We start from the raw sequence: 21,897 nt of genomic DNA, 5'->3' as shown, positions 1-21,897 counted from the left end.
GAACATCCCATTTGAATTTTATGTTACACTTAGAGCTCATCATTGCATTGACAATGTTTTGTAATACTCCACAGAGTATGCTTTATTTTTGTCGTTGGGGGAAGAGAGCATTCAGCAATTGAAATAAACTACCCAGGCTGGCTGTCAGTTGCTGTTGTGCAATCATGATAAAATCTGATCTGTAAATGTCATTTAATCTTTTTTCTTATTGTTTCCAGGATCAAAGGGAGAGGACCTATTCAACAGTGAAAACCAAGTCCACTTCAGCTTCTATTAACAACCTGAAGCCAGGAACAGTGTATGTTTTCCAGATCCGTGCTTTTACTGCTGCTGGTTATGGAAACTACAGCCCCAGACTGGATGTTGCCACATTGGAAGAAGCCACAGGTAAGGCTTTAGGTTTATAGGAAAATAGCACTTTCTGTAGAGGTAGTAAGTAAAGCAAGAAAGGAAGGTGTCATAAGCAATATAGTTATAATTAGAAAGAATTTGGTTCTACATGAAGGTGAATTTTTGTCATTGTCTTTTGAAGGATGAGCTTCCTTAACTTATTTTACCCTAGAAGGTAAAACTAGCCTTATAATTGGCTGGAGGAGATTTGTTACATATTAGATTCTTCTCTTTGCTCTCCTTCTAATACACAAAGACTTTTCTTTTTTTTTTAAATTCAAATGCATTCTTTTTTTTCCCCACAAAAGTGAGTAGTGGTGAGCTGAATAACTCAACTAGATTCTTCTGTAACTGGGGAGAGAAGGAAGGAGGAGATTTCAAGCCCCAAAGACTTATTCTGGCCACTTTTTTCCATTTGATTTTCTGAAAAAAAAACCCCAACAACTTGGTAGTTTAGTTTATGTGTGTGTCTTCAGCTGTAATTCCATCTTTAGTGTATTTTGAATTCATTGGCAATTTAGTAAAGAAATAGGAATCTCAAAGATACTAAGTTATTTTCAGGTTCATATAAAAAGTTGTCAGCTGTGTAACCAAAAAAAAACTTCTTCCATCAGTGAGACCTGGTAGCCCTGAGCCACTTCACTGGAGCTGTGTCCCTGGCAGCTCCAGCACCCTGTTACAGACCCAAATTTAGTTACCCTCGTTTAGAGCATTTGCTTCACCTTGACCTTGACATCGGGTCAGCCGCATTGGGAGCTGGAAATGCAGGGATGCATAGGCTGTGAATTCAAAGGGTATGGATGCCATACACTCTTTGGACCCTGTGCAGTGGTCTATCTAAGAGTGTGTGCAGACAGTGAATTTAAGGGTATGGATGCCATACCCTCTTTGGACCCTGTGCAGCAGTCTCTCTAAGAGTGTGTGCAGACACACATTATTGCATCTCATTAATTGCATCCAGGTGTCGCCTGAACAACTTGTGGTTATTCTTAATATACAGTGGTTAATATACAGTGATTCCACCTTAGTTCCACGCAGAATATAAAAACTATAAATAATGAATAATACCCCATATCTAATAGACATAATTGAAACAGTAATTATCATAATAGCAGCAGTAAGCTGTTATTACTAATATTATTAGATCTGTGTCTAATAGCATACTTCCCATCTGTAGAAAGAGTCAGTAACAGAATCACCATTTTGCAGAAAGGGAACCTGAGGTACAGCCAGAAGTAATTTCTTATTTTGAATAGTTTTCTGGAAAACAAATTAGAAGTCTGTCATAATAAGTTTCTGCTAATTAGATAATTTATTGTCCATAGTGGTTTAAAATTATTAAAATATTTCCCCAACATTTCTTTAATTATCTGAGTATTTTTTACATACTGAATGTAAGCAGACTGGTAGCTGCTAAGATTAGCAAAGATGATTTCAAAGATAAACAGTTTTGACTGGAGTTTGGTCAACATATGGGAGATTAGAAAATCCTATAATAAATGCATCACTGACCACTCTCCTGTACTCCTTTTCTGACTCAGATGATGAAAAAATGCATATAAACCGCAGAGATTCTTGGCCAGGATGCACAGCAGGTTTCTTTTGTCACAGGCCAGCTATATGCTTTGAGATGCCATGAAAAATATCCTCTGTTTTCATTAAAGAAGATTCTAAAAGTAGCATATTTTCCATTATCTTGAGACAACATTATAAAATATAATTCCCAGCAAACATCCAAGATATCCCATATAGGGTTTTCAGAAATAATTAAAATGTTGGTAAAATATAGCAAATTCCATTAAGCTCTTCTAAAATTGTTTTACATTAAAGTATTAGTTTCTTATATTTTATTTATAATTTTATCAAAACTTACAGACTCATCAAATTTGTCTATTGTTAGCATTCAAAAGGAAGACCTTTATTGGATTGTTTTTGGGAAATATACCTCAAGGGACATACCATGCAGGTGAACCCTAAACCGTCTTATGCTACAGTTTAGAGGCTTTGGCTTCTTCTCATTATTCTGTGGATTTCTGAATTCAGCTTTTAAAAATGTCAAAGTATTTCAAGAAAAAAATACACACATGTATACATTTGTGTAAGAATATATATAATGACCACCACATTCAGTCATGTTGCCTACGTGGATTTGTCCTGGCACTTCCTCTGGTTGGCTCTGTTTGGTTGGTGTTAATTAGGTAGATTTTTGAATAATGTGCTGTTTTCTGAATCGTGATAGAAACTGTATAGCCACTTTTCAATATTTGAGGAACTATTATATCCATTATATTAATACTATCTGATATATGAAATATACATATATTATACCTGTATTGGATCATATCATACATGTTGGGTATTGCACAGATATTTATGGAAAAATTTTAAAATTATGAAGTAAGTATGCTTTATAAAGGCAGACCATTTCTATTCTACACTGTTCAATCAATGGCTTCTAGTTGTATTTTTTTGTTGGCTGGTTATTAGAAACAGAAGTCCCTCTGGAAAAACACACAAATGTATAAAATATCACTGAAGTGCCAATTCTATCTCCTGGTTCACTGACATATTTAGAAGTCAAGTTAAGTGGTTTGTAGCCAGTGGACCTAAAGGCAAAGCTCTGCTTTTTGTAATGGAAGCTGATCTTTCCACTTACAGAATCACAGAATCAATTAGGTTGGAAAAGACCTCTGAGGTCATCGAGTCCAATCTTTGACTTCTTTACGGCTCTTACTGTTAAAGTAGAAGCACTTGACAAAACCTGGCATGAAGACTTTGCTTTTTCCTTTTTCCATGAATCAGAGTAAATCGGACAAGATTGAAGCATTGTGCATACGTAAAATTGATCTCCAAAGTCTGAAATACCAATACTACAAATTCTACAAGTTTTTGTAGAAGGCATAAAGCTCATACTTAAGAAATACTTAAGAAAGTAATATTTGGCATGCATGGATCCACTTATCATTGAAGTTGGTGAACTTGGCCAAGAATTCTTTTCCAGAAATTGTGCATTTAAAGTTGCTTGCATGAGAAAAGGTTGTTGGAATATCAGCACAGCGTTTCAGCTGATAGCCTTTTTTAAATCCTCCAGGGTGTTTAGATATGCATTCCCATCCCTCTAACCATGTATTTAAAAGTTGGTTTAAATTTAACTCCTTTAAATTAAGCATTGTGCATTGGATAGCTCAGATCAGGTGTCAGCTGCAGCTGAATGCCCAAGTACCAGCTCCCTGTGTTGCCCCCTGAGCCTGAGCACAGCTTAAACAGAGGTAAGAACTCCCCTGTCCTGGTGCTCATTCCCCATCATCGCTGTTGTGGCATCACCTGTGACAGGTAGCCATGCATGCACCCTCTGAAAAGACCTTCTGCATCCCAAAATCATTCCTCTAAGAACACTCTAGCATCTTTGTTTCTGCCAAGCCACAGGGATCATTCCAGAATCTGTGCTCTGATTCACCCTTACACCAGCAGACTGAGTTCATCACACAGGAGAAGCAGCAGAGTACCTGAACAAGGCAGATGTCTTACACTGCTGTCACTGAATTTACACCAGACCGTGCCCACAATCAGCCCCCTCCCCTCTTTTTTTTAAAGATATGAAAATAAATCATACATTGCATCCCACCTGGCCTACCACTTGGCCAGTGTACCATATCCCCAACATTTTCCAGAGCCCAAAAAACATCGTCTGCTTGCTTCCAGAATGTGCCAGTACCCAAAATCTGTGAGCCACTTACATAGAGCAACCCACTCACATATGTCAGCCTCTGTGCACTTCTCTTGGCTACTGGAATAGGTGACAGGCAGGGCTGGGGATTTTTCCAAACTTTTTTGGATGGATGAAGCTTCACACCCTGGCCAGGATGCTGCCTCTTCTTCACTTCCGAGTGAGGTTTGCAGTGAAGTTCAAAGAGAGATGGAAATAGTTTAGGGAAATGCTGTATTTTACAGAAATTTAACATCCCTTGGGATTGCCTGTTTTGATGACCTAGATAAGTTGCAGAACTGAGCTGTATGACTTACGCCTCTATGCTCTTACACAAGACAGTCACCACTAATTTCTTAAAAGCGGCATGAGTGGAATATAGGCAAGTCTGCAGCAGCATCCTACTGACCTGTGTATCTCAGAAAGTTACAGTTACTTAAAGATAAGCATTCTTTTTTAGTTCAAGAGTTATAGGAATAGTGTGATTTTCCTCATGTGCATTAGAGAGAATATAGAAAAATTACAAGTTTCTTCAGGAAATAAAATTAGAGGGGTGTGTGTATGATGTGTGTGTAATTTCCCTCCAGTGCAGAGTATTCTAAATCTGTGTAGTGCAACAAGGGGTTTGTTATTTTGGGGGAAACAGTTGGTACAGGTCAGTGTCAGTGAAAAAATAAATCATGTTGATTGGCTTACTTCTCCCAAGAAAATTCTGGGTTATTTGTTTCTATGGGAACCTCTGAAGTCTGTAACAGGAGCCCAGTTCTGTGGAGTTCATAAAACCTGGTATAGGCATTCCAGTTCAGTTATAGTACCACACTAAACCATTTTAGCATACTGTTAATTTAGTTAATCAGATATCAATTTGGTTTCCTTTTTTCCTTCTCTTTCATCTGTTGGCGGCATTTCAGTCATGGGACAGTTTACACGGCCCCAGGCCTGCTGGAGACAGATGGGGTTCACCTATCTTAAAAGGGGAAAAGGATTCTAACCCATGAGTTTGCAGGGCTGATTGACAGGACTTTAAACTAGGTTTGAAAGGGGAGGAGGGTAAGACCAGGCTTGCTAGAGGTGAGTCCAGGGGTGGCATGCCAGTGTTGGGGGTGAAATCAACCCAACTGAAGTACATCTACACCAATGCACACTGTATGGGTAGCAAACTGTGAAGGGATGGAAGGAAATATTATAGGCACAGAAACAGCCTGCCCCTGTGTGCTGAAAGGTGAGCCAGTGGGGAAGAAAAATGACATGGCTGAATAGGGAGCTTTCACTGCAACTCAGGGAAAAAAGTTCATGATCTTTGGAAGAAAGGGGCAGGCAACTCAGGAAGCATATAAGGATGTTATTAGGTCATGTAGAGAGAAAACTGGGAAGGTCAGAGTTCAGCTGGAACTCAATCTGGCCACTGTTGTGAAATAGAATAAGTGTTTTTATAGATAAACTAACCACAAAAAAGGGTCAAGGAAAATATCCATCCTTTTCTTGATGTGGAGGAGTGTAGCCAAGGATGAGGAAAAGGCTGAGGTGACAGACGACTGCAGATTGGCCAATGTGACACCCATCTACGAGAAGGGCTGGAAGCAGGGTCTGGAGACCTTGGTGCCAGGGAAGTCATGGATCAAATAATTTTGAGTGTGATCAAATGGCACATACAGGACAGCAAATGGATCAGGTACAGCCAGCTTGGGCTTCAGAAAGGCAGGTCTTGCTAGATCAATCTGATCTCCTTTTATTACCAAGTTACCTGCTTAGGGGATGTAGTCCACCTGGACTTCAGTAAAGCCTTCAATACTGACTCCCACAGCATTCTTCTGGAGACGCTGGCAGCCCATGGCTTAGACAGGTGCACTCTTTGCTGGTTAAAAAATGGCTGGATCGCCAGGCCCAGAGGGTGGTAGTGAATGGTGCTGCATCCAGCAGGTGGGTGGTCACTAGAGGGGTTCCCCTAAACTCAGTAGTCAGGCTAGTCCTGTTTAATATTACAATTGATGATTTGGACTCCCTCAGTAAGCTCTCAGGCAACACTAAATCAGACCAGAGTGTTCTGCTGGAGGATAGGAAAGTTCTGTAGAGGGATCTGGACAGTCTGGATGGATGGGCCAAAGAATACTGTGTGATGTTTGTAAGGTAAAGTGTTGAGTCCTGCACTTGGGTCATAACAACCTCATGCAACACTGCAGGTCAGAGGAAGAGTAGCTGGAAAGTGGCCCAGTGAAAAAGGACCTGGAGATGCTGATCAACAGCTGTCTGAGCATGAATCAGTGTGTGCCCAGGTGGCAAAGAAGGCCAAGGGCATCCTGGCCTTTTTCAGGAATACTGTGACCAGCAGGATTAGGATAGTGATCATTGCTCTGTATTTGGCACTGGTGAGCCCACACTGAGTTCTGTATCCCTCTGGGCCCCTCACTTTGGAAAAGACATTGATTTGCTGGAGCATGTCCAGAGAAGGGAACAGAATTTTCAGCAGCACAAGTCTGATGAGGAGAAACTGAGGGAGCTGGGGTTGTTTAGCTTGGAGAAATGGAGGCTCAGGGAGGAGCCACTCTCTAAAAGTACCTGAATGGGGCTTGTTGTAAGGTGAGTGCCAGTCTCTTCTCAAGGACGAGACAGAGCCTCAAGATGCACCAGGGGATATCAGGAAGAATTTTGTCACTAAACAGATGTTCAGTCATTGGAATGGGCCACTCAGGGAGGTGTTCCAAGTGCCACTGTAAGCAGCATTTACTGCTGTGGTTTAGTTGATATGGTGGCATTCATTCAAAGGTTGGACTTGATGATCTTGGAGGTCTTTTACAACCTAAGTGATTCTATGATTCTGTGATTCCAGCTGACTCTCACTTACACAGTCCCTCATGTCTCATCCTCTATTCATCTTCTGGTTCAGATCCTCACTGTTAGAAAGCACTGCATCTCCAGAGCTCAGGAGAGCTGTGCTTACTTAATGTATCTGAGTACATGGCCACCCTTATTAGATGTCAGGCAAGCAATGTTTTTAACAAGCTTCAAGGTTTCTCAGGCTAAGTATTACATCCTCAGTTTACATTAATGTGACATGTATACATTTACATATATTAATAGAATTGTCATATCTGAATAAAAAGAGCAATAATGTGGGGATATTTTAGCATGTAAATTCTCTGAAGCATGGAGAATTCTATTTTGTATTAATGTGGAAGCACCTTTTTGTTGCTAACAGAAACAAATGGTAAGTAATAATAGCCATTTGCAGTGATTAATAGCAGTAAGAGATTGAAATATGCTACCTAGGAAATCTGTGTTAATAGTGTTTCAGCACAAACATTTTTCTTAAAGACAGTATTTCCTTGGAAGCCCTCATATCAATGGGTTTTAGAGGGGAGGCTAGGAGCAGAGTTAGGGATTGCTCTCCTACTGTCCCTCCTTCAGGGATATGCAGGACTTCCCTTTTAGGAGGGAGTCAAAACAGATGCAGCAAAGGAGTAGTAGGGAGTGGAAGTGGCTGATGTAGTGGTGCTGGCTGTCAGGTAATGGCTGTACCACTTTGGCCAAGATAATTCCAGCTTGGCTTCTTTCTATTCAATGTAGACAGTCGTTAACTCATACAGCATTTAGTTGAATTTCCAATAGAGGCCCTTCTTTAGACTAACTTAATCAATGTAAATGTTTCAGACAAAGGCAGTCTACAACAGTAGACAGTCTACAATTCATGATGATTGACTTAAATTTTTGAAGTCCCTCAGTAGGGATTAATTTTTAACTAATCTCAACTCTGTGCTCTGTTTGCAGCCACAGCTGTTTCCAGTGAACAGAATCCTGTTATTATCATAGCTGTGGTTGCTGTGGCAGGAACAATCATCCTGGTCTTCATGGTGTTTGGATTCATCATCGGACGAAGGTATTGCATCTTTGATGGACGTAAGCACATCTGACGCCACTCTTGTGAACTCTTGAGACATAAATAGAACCTGGGATAGTAATTTGCAAAACTGAAACAGAAAAATTCTTAGTAAGGACAGTTTTCATTTAAATCCCGTTATCAATTATACGGTTTGTCCTCTTACTTTGGCAAGATACTTGTATCAAGATGTTCTTTTTGTCCTGCGTAAATGTGCTGTAAAAGGAACCCCTAGCAGGTTCTTTACCTCTACTCCTCAAAGTCTCTCTTTCTGTTCAGTTTTCTCACATGGAGAAGTCTGACACTTTATCTGATCAGCCTTTAAATGACTTTACATTCAAAAAAAAAGAGACACAGCAGTAAGTTTAAGAATAACCTCATGTAAAACAGTGTTCTACTTTCAAGTTCTTTAATCCTCTGTTTTATCTGTAGAAGCCTTTCACCAGAACTAGAATTTTTTCTCCAAGACCTGTCCCGACTGGTATTCGATACAAAAGCCTTTTGATTGCAACTGTTCATGATTTATTTAAAACTCCGCTGTCAATAGAATTATAGGTGAAAGTTTCAAAGGGCCTACATCAGTTAGGTGCTCAGTGCCTGAAAATCCCAGCCTGCAGAACTGATTTTGTCAGGACTTTAGATGTGATAAGTAAATCATTATTTACTAGTAAAACTGGCATTTTCTTTTCTTTTCAGGCATTGTGGCTATAGCAAAGCGGATCAAGAAGGGGATGAAGAACTTTACTTTCATTGTAAGTGTTTTGCTTTTTTTCCCGCCTTTCAAAAATTCCAAATTGCAATAGTGTAGACAATACTAAACCAAGACTCCATGAAAGATAATGCCATAGGAAATTCAAAAATGCTGTGTAAATAGCAGGTGGGAAGTTAAACATTGTAAAAATGTGAGCAACAAAAAACGCAGATTAAAGTCAACATTGCTCACACAGATGGTTTTATTTCTATATATATCTATGATACACTGTTGTTTTCATTCTGCATATTTTGTTTTCTTTTGGTTGCTTTGAATACATATTTCACGTTGTCCTAATGATCCCTCTGAGGTGCAGCATTCAAGAGACCTTTGCCTAAGTGACTTTTTGATCTTTACCTCAGGCAAACTTCAGATGAAGAAAGTTTGAGTCACTGCATCAACCTAAAATGAAGCTGTTCTGCTCAAAAGCTCTGTGCTGCTACTGCGAATACAGTAGCACCATCAATATTTACAAAACATAATGTCCTTTAAAATAGAATATTTAATATGAAATAAAGGTCAGCCACTTCATTACTCTTGTGCGATGTACAATCACTTGCTTAGCTAAGAATAGTACCTAAAGCCTCTCTTGTTAAAATCGCATCTGCCATTTCAACTTAAACTAGAAACCTGGGAAAACTCAATAAAACACATCCTTCTTGTATTCATGACAATTGAAAATGTAAGGGGAGAGGAATGTTTTAATCTGTTTTAGAATTAGTCATTAACTCAGGAAGAGTGTTAAACTAAGTTGCAAAATTATTTTGAGCAACCATAATTGAAAAAAATCACAGAATTAAACTGAACATAAATTCTGATGCAGAACAATGCCAGTCTTTCCAGTCTTCTCCCATATCTGGTCACTCTCATATTAGTACGTTATTTAGTCATGCTATGCTGTATTTAGCCTTTGTTGTCTACCAATAATTGCAGTAGTATCTTAAATCCATCAGATTATTATTTTTTTATGAAAGCTATAGGGATTGTTTTAAGTACGTTAAAATCATGAGCTATTATCTAGCAGTAATGTCATATAGAAAATTATGTAGCCACTAGTCATAAATTCTAAGCATTTTCTCAATGCATTCCTCTTTAAATGAATAGTTCTAGCCAAAGCTCCACTCAAAATCAGATCAAGGTTCTGTTTTACCTTTCTTCCCTGAAAAAAACAGCTGGAAATTGATCACAGTTCCTAAGTTTGGGTGTGTGGCTATCTAAATTGTTTAAATGCAGTGAGTGTCTAAGTAGTGACATCATGGCAGCTTTAGTCAATCAATTCGTAAACTGCACCAGAAAGGTGGAAAGTATTAATGAGATTAGAATTATGTATCATGCACTTTGCAGTGCAGCTGAATTAAAAGAATTTGTCAAAAATCTCATTTTACTTAAATGATGCTCTTCTGAGAGTGACGGATTTGAAATTTGCCTCTCATAATGCATTATAAGCTTTTCACGTCTCCAGAAGAGCTACTGCTTTTACTTTTAAAATCCCTGTTATGTCCTTGAAGGAAAAGATCAGCTATGTATTCTTGTTTTTCAGTTTATAAACAAAAGGGATACACTAACTAAATAATTTATCTCTATTGTTGGCAACATTTTTTCTTTTTTATTTCAGTAAAAGTGTAAATTAATTAATTTGAAAGCTGCTACTTAATAATTGATAGTTGATCCAGAAATGGTGAAATTTTATAAGTGTTCCTTTTCCTCCTTTTAGTTTCAAGAAATCTGATTATCTAGCAAATTAGCCTGATTATTGAGCATACATAGTGTTTCTTAAATCATGGCACCAGATAAAAGTCACTTCTTGCCAAACTAGTTTTCTTTCATCTGTTGATTGTAGGTGTAGCATTTAATTTCCTTTGATAGCCATGTACAGAGTGAGATGGAGCCCAATGCTGTGGTCACCAGCTTGGTCACAGAGCTGTGCACACCAGTTTGGTGGCCTTTTGCTCTGTAATAGCTAGACAACATTCTTCTGCACTGAGGTACCAGACTGGATTTTCAGAAATGTAACTTACAACAAGCACTTACTGAAAACAACAACTTGCAAACATTTTTTAAAGCAGATTTTTAAGCAGTGCTTTTAATGGACCATCATATATTTCATTTCAGTTGCCTTCATCTCTATTTGACCTCAAGTGCTACACTTGAAGATACAAGTACAATGGGGGAGTTTAGTCAAGCAATTCAGATTTATATTTGGTTTCCTCCTCCCTTTTCATCTAACAATGTCTGCACATGCAGGCCAGCATTATTTCACGTTGCTATGCCAGGATAGCCTTGGCCTGTCAAAATGTTTTATGACAGCTTGAACAAAGACCCGTCAGAGGCCCACTTGAGATTCACAAGGTTACTTCCAGTCCAGGCCCTTTATCACAAACACAGGAGGATGTCTCCTTCTCCATCTCCTTGCCTTAAAGCACTACTACCAGAGGTCAACCTACTGCTTAATTCTCATTTTGTCCAGTCTCTTTTGGTTTTAAGAAATAAATATTTATAATTAAAAAAAATATCAGCATTCAAATTTCCAATACAGCTAAAAGAACAAATAATTTAAGTACATTATGTGACAGATAACAACATCTGGGCAACATTTCAAATAATTTCCCTGGATGTCAATTCATTATATTACTGAAACAATTTCTCTAGGTTTGTTTTTATTTTTCTTATGGTTTGTGGATTTAGGTCATTAATACCATCTAAAACATAAATACACATTATTACTAAGCTGTTTTTCAGTATAATTTCAAATTTAATATATTTTATGTTAAATTCAAAGAATACAAAGCCATTGAAAATTATTTATGTTTTGTATTGACTTTTGATCCTGTTCTTGTTTATATCAATTAACAGAAGAACATTTTTGCATTTTCATATTGAGTTTTAATTCACTGATTTAATTAAAATTAATTAAAGAGTATAATCCTTCTGAGCAAATTTATATCATAAAAATTGACTGATTAATAGATTTCTAGGAGCTTGTACTTTGACCAGAATAGTGAAAGATAATTTACCTGAATCATCCTCAAACTAAGGGAAAAAACTGCATGCTGGCCAGAGCACTATGCTGCCTGGGCTGTACTAAGCGTGGAGAAAAAATGAGCAAAAAACAAGTTGTTGCATATTATTCACTTAGGTGCTTGAGAAGGGAGATAATTGTGCCACAGAGGCCACTTTGCCTTCCTGTGCCTTTACAAGTTGGCTGCAGGTGTTTCTCATGTTCGTATTATAGTACACCTAAGGTTGTAATTTCTGAGTGCTGTGAATAGTTTTACTATTGCCACAGTCTACAAACAATATTATATTCAGTAGATTAAGCAAATTCAAGGGGGTGGAGGAGCCTTTCAAATCCCACTAGAGGAGAGAAATAACATAAAGAAATGCTGTTTACACATCCTGGGTGAAGAGGATAAGATGTCCTTACACGGAAAAGAAACTTTCACCTCCTCTGCTGGCATTATACCCTTTCCCCGCTTTGTTTTTATTCCCACTCAACCCTTGCATTTTATTCCATTAAGCACTATTTAATATTTATTGTTCTTTCAGTTCAAGAGGAGATGCAGATGCTAATGTTAGTCATTTTTTAGAGATGGGATTGTTTATACTTGTGTGTCAGCACGCTTGCAGATGATGCCTAAAACTAAGGTTGCCTCTCAGAGTGGCTCTGGCTCAGGCGGCATGGAAACAGGTTCACTCTTCCAAGGAGCACTCTGCATAATGAAATTCCTGGGCTGACTGCACAATAAGTGCTTTTGCTTCATCACAGTCATGCTTTCTTACATCATTACAGTTAAATTTCCAGGCACCAAAACCTACATTGACCCTGAAACCTACGAGGACCCAAATAGAGCTGTCCATCAATTCGCCAAGGAGCTAGATGCCTCTTGTATTAAAATTGAGCGTGTGATTGGCGCAGGTAAGGCTGCCGTGGCTTCCTGATTCAACTGTTCCATTTAGCTGGGATCGAAACTCATTCATCATAATGACAGGCAAATAATTATACCTCAGGTATAGAAGAACTTTTTTGAATTTGCCAGAGTGGTTAAGAGCAATGAAGCCGCACTCACTTCTAAAATGTAAAACAAACAGGGGAAAAGCCCAACTACAACTAAAAAAACCCAGATTAATGAGTAAATTAAAAGTCTTGCTTGACATTGAAAGCTTATGGGTTTTTAATCAAGTATCTGCTGTTAAATTGGAAGTGGGGGGAGTGGGCCAGTTGTGCTGCCTATTTTTTACTGTCAGAGTAAAAGCGTTAGGCATTTGTGCAAATACTGCTTGCTTGCCTTTTGCAAGGGGCCTTTTTGACCTCTGCAGCTTTGTTCATGTGAGTAAGGAAAACTGGCTGCAGCACACAATCTTAAATAGAGAGTGGGAAGGTCTTGTTTCTTTATAACAAAATCTTCCCTAAGGCTGTTTTTCCTTCTACCATTTTTCTTTCTGATATTTTATGAATACAAAAAGTTATTGTTTAACTTCTTATGACTGATTGTAATTGCACCAGCACTACATTGCTTTTTTTTCTCTTGAACTGTCTACCACCTACTTAAGCCATGGTGTTCATGCTCTAAAAAGGCAGTTTCATTTGTTTGCATTAATAAGATACGTGACATTTTTATTGCACTACTCCATGCAGTGAAATTAAGTTTCCATGAGTAAGAAAAATATCAAATACTTTGGATTCCTGGAGGAAATGTTCTTTTGCTTTCCTGTTGTTTTATATAAGTATTGGTAGAATTCTTTTAAAATCACCTGTAGTTTAGTACTGTAAATTACATGTTGCGGTATTATTTAAAAACAGAAGAAGAAAAATCTTTAGCATGAGTTGTTTTACCTGCAAAAAAATTTTTACACTTAGAATTCACAATACCTTTTAAAAGTAACCTCAGTCATGTTGAATCATGTCTTAGTCAAGGAGTACTACCATTGAAATTAACCAGACTGCTGAGCAAATTATTCCTACTATGAGTAAGAGCATAAGAATTCAGCCCTTGCTAACTAGTAATTTTTGTGATGCCAGAATGGCAGCATCTCTTCTAATAGATGCACAATATGCAAGATTAGCATGGCAAATTTGCTGAGCTTCATCTTTTGCTTTGAGTTAAAAAGCTACCAGCATAGCAACAGTTCAGAGCACAAAGATGTATTCAGTTGGATTTTGCTAATGCTTTCTGAGAAAAATGGTGAAAACACTTGAGCTGCAGAGTATACAGTTTAAAATGCATTTTCACTGTTATGACAAATTCCAGAGTGTTAATTTTCTTGACTGCAGATGAATTTATTTTTGATTTTAATGAGTATAATTGATAGCAAAAACAACTAACGTGTGTCAGTAGTCAATCTGAAGAAAGCTAATTAGGAGTGCAGTGGTGAAAGCATATTGTGTATCCTGTTTAGCTATGGCTTTAACCTGTTGATGTAAATAGCAAACAGGAGTGAAATTAAATGCAGTCCAGGAACAACAGAAGCAAGCAGACCCAAAGCAGCAGTTGAAACTCATATATCAAAGAAGAATATGGAATTTCTGCTAGTGACAGCAGCAGAAAAGCCACTTAGCAATCTCAATATGCATCAGCAATGCTGGCCACATCAACTATTGAGCAGTGCCACGTCTCTCAGACACAAACAGGGTGCAAGTATGCTTGTACTCAATTTGCATGAGGGATATGTGCTTTCCTCGCCAACATTTTCATTACCATCCCGCTGTGGCCACCTGTCAGATACAGAATATGGTGTCCACTACGTTAAGTTGTTCATACCACACATCCTTTGTTTTAGCCTCTGCTTTCTTGACATGCTGAGATAGTGGCTGTGCGGTTGTGCAATATTCCCTCTCTTGCTGTCATATTTTCCAGTTTATTTTTGGGCATCATTTCAGCTGAATGTACTATTTTCTTGGGAATAAAAGTAGTTCATTGGCTAGCATCCTGGCCTGAAATGCATAACATACAAGTTGAAATTTCTCGTTTGCCCAAGTGTGTGTGATCTGCCTTTGGAAATCAATCAAAATCAGATCACAGAGAGCTGGAAAGGAGTTAAGCCTTAGTGTCTCCTGTGCCAAGTATCCTAATTACCTGGCTCTGAAATATCACAGACACACAGACACACTCCTATACTCACGTCTTGTTTTCGGCATGGAATGAAAAAATTTTGGAAAACAGTGCTAGAGAAAATTTTTATCCTTTAGGAAGTTTTTGTGGCTAGGAGCTGTGAGTGGGGTGAGTGGTGAATTCATTAATAGTCATCCACATTGCTAATGAAGTGCAGGAGGGAGGTTAAGGCACCAAGCTAGGGGCAGGAGCAGCTCAGTGTTCTTAGCTCAGTGCCTAAGGATGGTTGGGGATAATATGCAGGCAGGAACACTTGTGTGGTCAATTAGCTTAGGTACAGCACAAGGTGTATGGAATTAATTTGAGCTAGCCTTGGTTCAGCTAGCATAGAATGTAAGGGAAAGGAATTTGATTCTATATGCAGTCATCTCCTATCAGGGTTGTGAAAAGAGCCCTTCTGAGTGGAGATTTGCTCAAACAAGTCAGTTAAAAATGGTCAAAGGCATCATCAAAGTTCTACCCCTGTGGATGAACTGTGAAGCCAAGACCCAGGTACTGCTTTTTTATTTCCCAAAGCTCGATTTGGGGCTGATAGGAGAAGTGGTCAAATACTGATGGTGTCATAAACAAGATTTTTTGCAGCCCATCCATTAAAATACCCCAACATCTATCTCTTCAGGAGTTCAGCCCAGCTTTGAGCACACTTCTCTCCACTGACAGCCAGACACCTTGCCAGTGTGCATGTCCACTAAAGTCCTGATCCCACAAAGTTTCTCACAAAAGGATTCCCTAATCAAACTCTCTGTGCAGGTCATGTCTAGTTCAGTCATTTTTTTCAGCACTCATCCTAAAACATGTCTTAGGTGTAGGTTTATCTGCATACTTGTGTATACGTAATAACTTAATGTTAAGGCACTCCACAGGTATGCAGGAGAGAAATTTCTGACTTCATTTGATTTGGGGGAGGGACTTAGAACCATATCTCTCAAACTCCAGATGAGTTTGTGAAGTACCAGATTATTAAATATCTTTGTGGTTAATCTTTTATTCACTAACATCTGTTACTACCTTCTTCTTCTATGTGTACAAGGAGATTTTTCTTCCTGTCTGCAGAATTGGAGATCTCACTTTTGCTCTCTGCTGACACAGCTGTGAGGCAAGGGACAATTCTTAAATCTTTGATAATCTCGTTAATAGTGAGGTAGATATATTGCCATTCAGCTCCACATCTCACATGTTTCCATCCTCTTTTCTGTCTGATGGAATCCAATTAATTCTCTTGAGATTCTGTTGTTGGGGCTTTTTTTGTGTTCTTGCTGGCTGTTTGGTCTTTTTTATCACGGGCTTCTTCAAGTTCCAATTGTTTGTTAGTTTAGAGCCTTTTACAAACTTGCAGTATTTACTTGTGTTTGTTTAATGTAACAAAATTGTTATAAGTCACACTTTTCATCTCATAATCTGTAAAGTAAATTATGCTGCTTGAAGGTAATAATGTAGTGCTTCATTTAACACCATAAGGATGCTAAATTAAAAGCAGCTCTGCAAGACCTGACTTCTGAAAGAAAAAAGCCCATTGAAACCAAAGATAGCAAGGAAACCATGTAGAGCAGAATAACATTTTTACTTAGGAATGGTATTACTATTTCAATAATAGTGTTTTCTTATGAAAGCCACTTCATTCTTTATTTTCTGTTTTTGAAAAAATGCAAGAAATTGTTAGCAAGTCTCTTAAAATATTCAAATAATAGTCCTGTCAGTTGGCTTAACAGAAGTGTTTATTCCATAGGGGACAGCAATTCATTTAAGGCGCATGCCGAAATAATCCATTTCAAATATGAACACACTAAATTTAAACACACGCTTAGGTGGCTATTTGAATCAAGGCCTAAAAAAAATCCTGGTATTCAGAGTAATTCAGCGTTGATCTGCTTCATTTTAGGAGAGTTTGGTGAAGTGTGCAGTGGGCGTCTAAAGCTTCCTGGCAAGAGAGACGTTGCAGTAGCCATAAAAACTCTGAAGGTTGGCTACACTGAAAAGCAGAGGAGAGATTTTCTGTGTGAAGCAAGCATCATGGGGCAGTTTGACCATCCCAACGTGGTTCACCTAGAAGGAGTTGTTACCAGAGGTAAGCAGCAGCTCAGTCTGCCAGTCAAATAACAACACGATGGCAGAAAGTACTCTGCTTTATTCATGGTCAGAGATTCAAATTATAAACAGACCACACACTCCTAATGGATTTTCTCCTGATGCGTAACTAACTAAAACAATACTTGCTTTATGCTACAACCTGAGGAAAAAAATTTAGATGCACACATGATTAAAAGATGAACTACTTCGAAACATATTATTTTTCTAGTTTCATTTAGCCTCAAAGACCATGCAGAGAGATAAGGTTTCTCATGTCCTTTTACATAGTCTGAAGCGTCATTATTCCAGAGTCCTATTCACACAGCAGGAGTTAGGAGAGCACACTGACTTTTTGATTTGTATGGTTCGATTTTATGAATCATGACCACTTTCCATGCAGATATTTAAGAAATTAGAGCCCTTTAACAGTGCTGGAGGGCTCAGAAATGCTCAGTGTCTGAATGATTCAGTCCTTGAAAAGAATAGCATGTGTTTTATCAAAAAAAGGCACTCCATTTTTTTGCTGTTCTCAAATGTCTGTCTTCTTTTCTTTCAGGGAAACCAGTCATGATTGTAATAGAATACATGGAGAATGGGGCCTTAGATGCATTTCTTAGGGTGAGTACTAAAATGAAACCTTAAATAAACATATTTAAAGTCACATATATTGTATATTGTCACTTTACAAAATATTTCTTATACCTATGTATATATATGTATATATGCATATATAATTAAAATATTAATTATATTTCTATCATATTTAGTTAAGTATAATTAAAATGGTTTTCAGGTTGAAATGGAGTTTTGACCAATACTAGCAGGTTCTCTATGTTTTTTCAGCAAAGCCAGATCAGAAATTAGAAGATCAGACAGGATCATTTTGGAATTTATGTGATTTAGTGTGGCATAGACACGGTGCATTTTATTGTAGTCACCAGTTGAAGTTAAAACCACTGATACCTGAAGTCAAATCTTTGCCCATTTGGGAGCAGAATTTTACTCTGTCAGCATGGTGGAAATCAGCATAAAAGAATCTCTACATGAATTACAATTCTATTTAAGAGATGAACAAGGAAAAAATAAATGTGAATTCACAACAATTTAGTATTGTTTAAATGTGTTTTGAACTTGCCAGTTCTGACTCCTTACCAGGTATGCATGTCAGGGTGAGATGATATGTAAACGCTCTATAGAGAACAGTTTGGGGTTTTTTTTAATAAAATCCAAGCTGTGAATGAAAATTATCAGTAGCTAGGGTTACAAAAAAGAGATAGTTCTTTTTTTCATTATACAAATAATTCTGTGAGATGAAGTGCGTAGAAGAAAGCTCTAAGAACATTAGGAAAGCTTCATTAGATAATCTCTCCTGGAAGTGCCTTGCCACGAGTTGGTGAGAAATATGCAGTGGTTAGCAAGTTTTGTTACTGCCAGTACATTAATTACTCACACATTTCTCAACTGGATGCTCTGCTTTATGTCTGAAGAAAGTGTGTTTGAGGTGAGTTTCTTTGCCACAGAAGGAGTAAATAATGGAAAGCTGAAGACATAAAACTAATCCTTATTTCTCTTCTCAGCTATACTAACAAGAATTGCTGCTCCTTTCTTCCCTCCAGAAACATGATGGGCAATTTACTGTCATTCAGCTAGTGGGAATGTTGCGAGGAATTGCTGCTGGAATGAGATATTTGGCCGATATGGGATATGTACACAGGGATCTCGCAGCACGCAATATTCTTGTCAACAGCAACCTTGTTTGTAAAGTATCAGACTTTGGCCTTTCCAGAGTTATAGAAGATGATCCAGAGGCTGTCTACACTACAACCGTAAGATAAATCAATGGGTTTTAATAGTTTTGAGATATGGTTATTTAGAAGAAGTGTATCTTCTGGAGAGTATAGATAAGACAATTACATTAATTGATGGGGGGTTTTAACCAGTCAAAAGGAAGAGTCTCTGCAGACATCTGTCTCTAGTTAGGGAATAATATTTTCATAAGAACATAATTTTTATTGACTAAGTAAGTTCTAAACATTTTGTATGGTATCTTCTTTACTCCATTTCTCATGATTTTCTGATTGAACAAATAAGGAAGTTTTACCCACAAACATTTTAAACATCTAATTTACTATGAGTCAATTAAAATATTTGTAGGCTGTTAGTATTTTTCGGGCTAGATTTTATCTCACCAAAGGGAGAGACTAGCTGGAGGCTAGTCTGTGACAAAGCTCAACTGCTGTATTTTCCCTTGCTTTTGGGTGGGACGCTTTTCTTAAATATGCATTCATCAGGCACACTATGCTCTTTATTCTTTCATTGAGCCAGCTCCACTTTCCCACCCATGGGGCCTCCCTGTACCTATTTTCCCATGCTGAGGGAAGGAGGGGCCCCTGGAATCTGCTCCGACAGGCACAGGGATCCAGGAAACCACAGCGGTGCTCACGGCTGTCACTCCTGCTCTTGGGCTCTGAGTGGGATCCTGGTTTAAAAGTGTCAGACCAAGATTTTGGAGGAGCCATATGACACGTCAATGGGATTTATATGCACGGGTTGGGATTCCCCTCACCTAGCTTCAGCCAGCCAGGAGTTAAATGGCTAGTGTAAATCAGACATCTAAGCAGCCCTTTAAAATCAGTGGAGGGATAAGCACTTCCAGAGAAACTAATTCAAGGTAGCTTATACAAATATCTAAGTGTCTATGTTCTGAGTGTTTTAAGATACTAAGTTTCCTTAGGCAGGTTTGAAAATTCTGCAATTGGTCCACCATAGCAGATCATGTAAGTGGTGCTCTTGATGTTGATGGAAATAATGGTAAATGCATTCTGTGGAAGATGACCTGAAAATTCTGTGGATGACAAAGAGAAATTTCTCCTTTTTTTTTTTTTTTCTTTTTTTCACAGGGGGGAAAAATTCCAGTGAGATGGACAGCTCCAGAGGCCATTCAGTACCGCAAATTTACATCAGCCAGTGACGTGTGGAGTTATGGAATAGTTATGTGGGAAGTAATGTCTTATGGAGAACGGCCTTACTGGGACATGTCAAACCAAGATGTAGGTTTGTCTGTTCATGAGCGTGCATGTGTGTTAGTAAAAACAAAATTACGTCTTGCAAGCACATACATATGTATTTCACTATAAATGCATAAAATGTTGGTTTAGAAATAAGACTTATCAAAGTACTGTGTGGTTGTCACAAAATGAAAAAGTTACAGACCTTTCACTTTTTACCAAAATCAATTTTTTTTTTTTTTCTTACCACATGGATATTGTAGGTTTCTGTCCTAAGTATCAATTAAAACTGGAACATCAAAATAGTAATATGGGGTCTTTACTATGCTTAAGCATGAAAAAGATTAATTTTTTTTTCAATAAAAATTAATTCTGAAGTTTTTGACCTTAGAGCAATGATTAATCATTTGAAAAAAGTTGTTAAAAGTCTGAGTGGCAGTTAATGACCTACTTTGGCTTTTTCAAGTTAATTAGGCTGATTTAAAAGTACCCTTGTTTGCATAAAATATGATCCAGAGCAACAGGTCAGCAGTAATAGAACAGATGGGTGTTAATCTTGACTTCTGACAGGAGTATCTGTTAATATAGAAATTACACAGGAAAAAGCCATACAGGTGTGATAGATGTCAGAAAGAGTGTCATTTAAAGTTCTTCAGGTTGGAGCTTGAGTGGTTTTTTTAATTGTTATTTTAATTTTTGATTGAATGATCAACATCAAAGTTAGAAAAAAAAGATAAAAGTGTAGATGATGAGTCAGTTTGGCACAGTGCAAAGTTGTTAATATTTGACAGGTCTCAGTGTCAAAGATTTCATGGACTGTCAAAATATGGGCAAACAAGTCCTTGGGGCAGAGAAAGAGAAATATTTACATTCCCCAGACACCCAGTAGAGTTTCATTTCTTTTGACACCTTCCTTCTGTACTAGATTCAAACATAAAAGAAGTCTGACAGGAATGTAAGATGCCTCAAAGGCAAACCTTACCTATCTTTCAGGGAACAATAAGGAAAAACTTTGAAACAGAGGAGAAATTTTGATATCTTTATGCTTCTTATTAGATTTTGAAAAGTATTCCTCTGTTGAAAACTGCATGTAAAACACATGAAAAAAACAGTTTTCAAAAAACAGCTAATTGCCACTTCTTACAGTTTTATCCCTTTTTAGCATCTTTCATGATATTCTTCAATAGCACATAGTTAAAAGATGCATCAATTGCATGGTAAAATTCCAAATATTCTTGTATGTTGTGATCTTCAGACATGTTCTTTTATACCATATACACATCCTACCAATCCTTCGATAATCCACGATGTAAATATTTAGAATCACCAAATGATTTGTTATTTATTCTCCTTCAAAGTCACCAGTTGGAGTACTTAACAGTAATTAAACATTCTAAATGTGTTCTTCTAATTTTGCACTCAGTTTTTATATTTTAACTGTATCATTTTGCCTAAAATTGGATGTGGGTGTAGCCATAGAGCAGACCAGATCTCCTAAATAATAGACCTCCCTGACTTTGGATCTTTAGATAGCATTTCTTTAATCCTGTCCCTTCCTCCTTTAAGTCGTTGATTTAGACTGATGGAGGATACATATTTGCATTTTGAACTCTTTTCAAGCAAAACCCTCCTTTTAGCAATGACCTGGGGCTAGGGTGCACCAAAAGAACACTCATCCTACAAACTCCTTGCAGAGGCACAGCAGACAGATGATAGACAGAGGTCCCAACTTCCCTGAGCAATGGGCTCAGCTCAGTTTAATCCTTGCTAGTAGCAGTAGCCCTGAAACCCCCATTCCCCTATTAGACTGCTGATGTTCTTGCTCCCAATTTGTTTCTAACCTCAGCGCAGATTAGTTCTTCAGAGAAGGGCAAGGCTATACTTCTGCATTTCTTACCATTATTATAATCATTAATTTGTATTGTTATATTGTATGGCCATAGTCAGAGTTACATCATCACATTGTCCAGTTACCCTTATTTAATACTTCC

The 21,897-nt window shown here is 37.9% G+C and overlaps 1 protein-coding gene across 4 annotated transcripts in view; it reads left to right on the top strand.

Moving 5' to 3' along the window:
* EPHA7 (EPH receptor A7) overlaps positions 1-21,897 on the top strand; it is a 165,710-nt gene that overhangs the window by 122,558 nt on the left and 21,255 nt on the right. For 3 of the 4 annotated variants that reach the window (XM_059467210.1, XM_059467212.1, XM_059467207.1), the window contains exons 7-14: positions 219-387; positions 7,862-7,970; positions 8,667-8,722; positions 12,512-12,637; positions 16,711-16,896; positions 17,455-17,516; positions 18,515-18,724; positions 19,799-19,948. In XM_059467210.1, coding sequence (XP_059323193.1) covers positions 219-387; positions 7,862-7,970; positions 8,667-8,722; positions 12,512-12,637; positions 16,711-16,896; positions 17,455-17,516; positions 18,515-18,724; positions 19,799-19,948 — 1,068 coding nt within the window. The remainder of the gene's footprint in view (positions 1-218; positions 388-7,861; positions 7,971-8,666; positions 8,723-12,511; positions 12,638-16,710; positions 16,897-17,454; positions 17,517-18,514; positions 18,725-19,798; positions 19,949-21,897) is intronic. The other variant, XM_059467208.1, reaches the window with a different exon arrangement.

This window comes from Ammospiza nelsoni, chromosome 3 (assembly GCF_027579445.1).
Source record: "Ammospiza nelsoni isolate bAmmNel1 chromosome 3, bAmmNel1.pri, whole genome shotgun sequence".
NCBI lineage: Eukaryota > Metazoa > Chordata > Aves > Passeriformes > Passerellidae > Ammospiza > Ammospiza nelsoni.
This window is presented reverse-complemented; position numbering and strand designations above follow the sequence as displayed.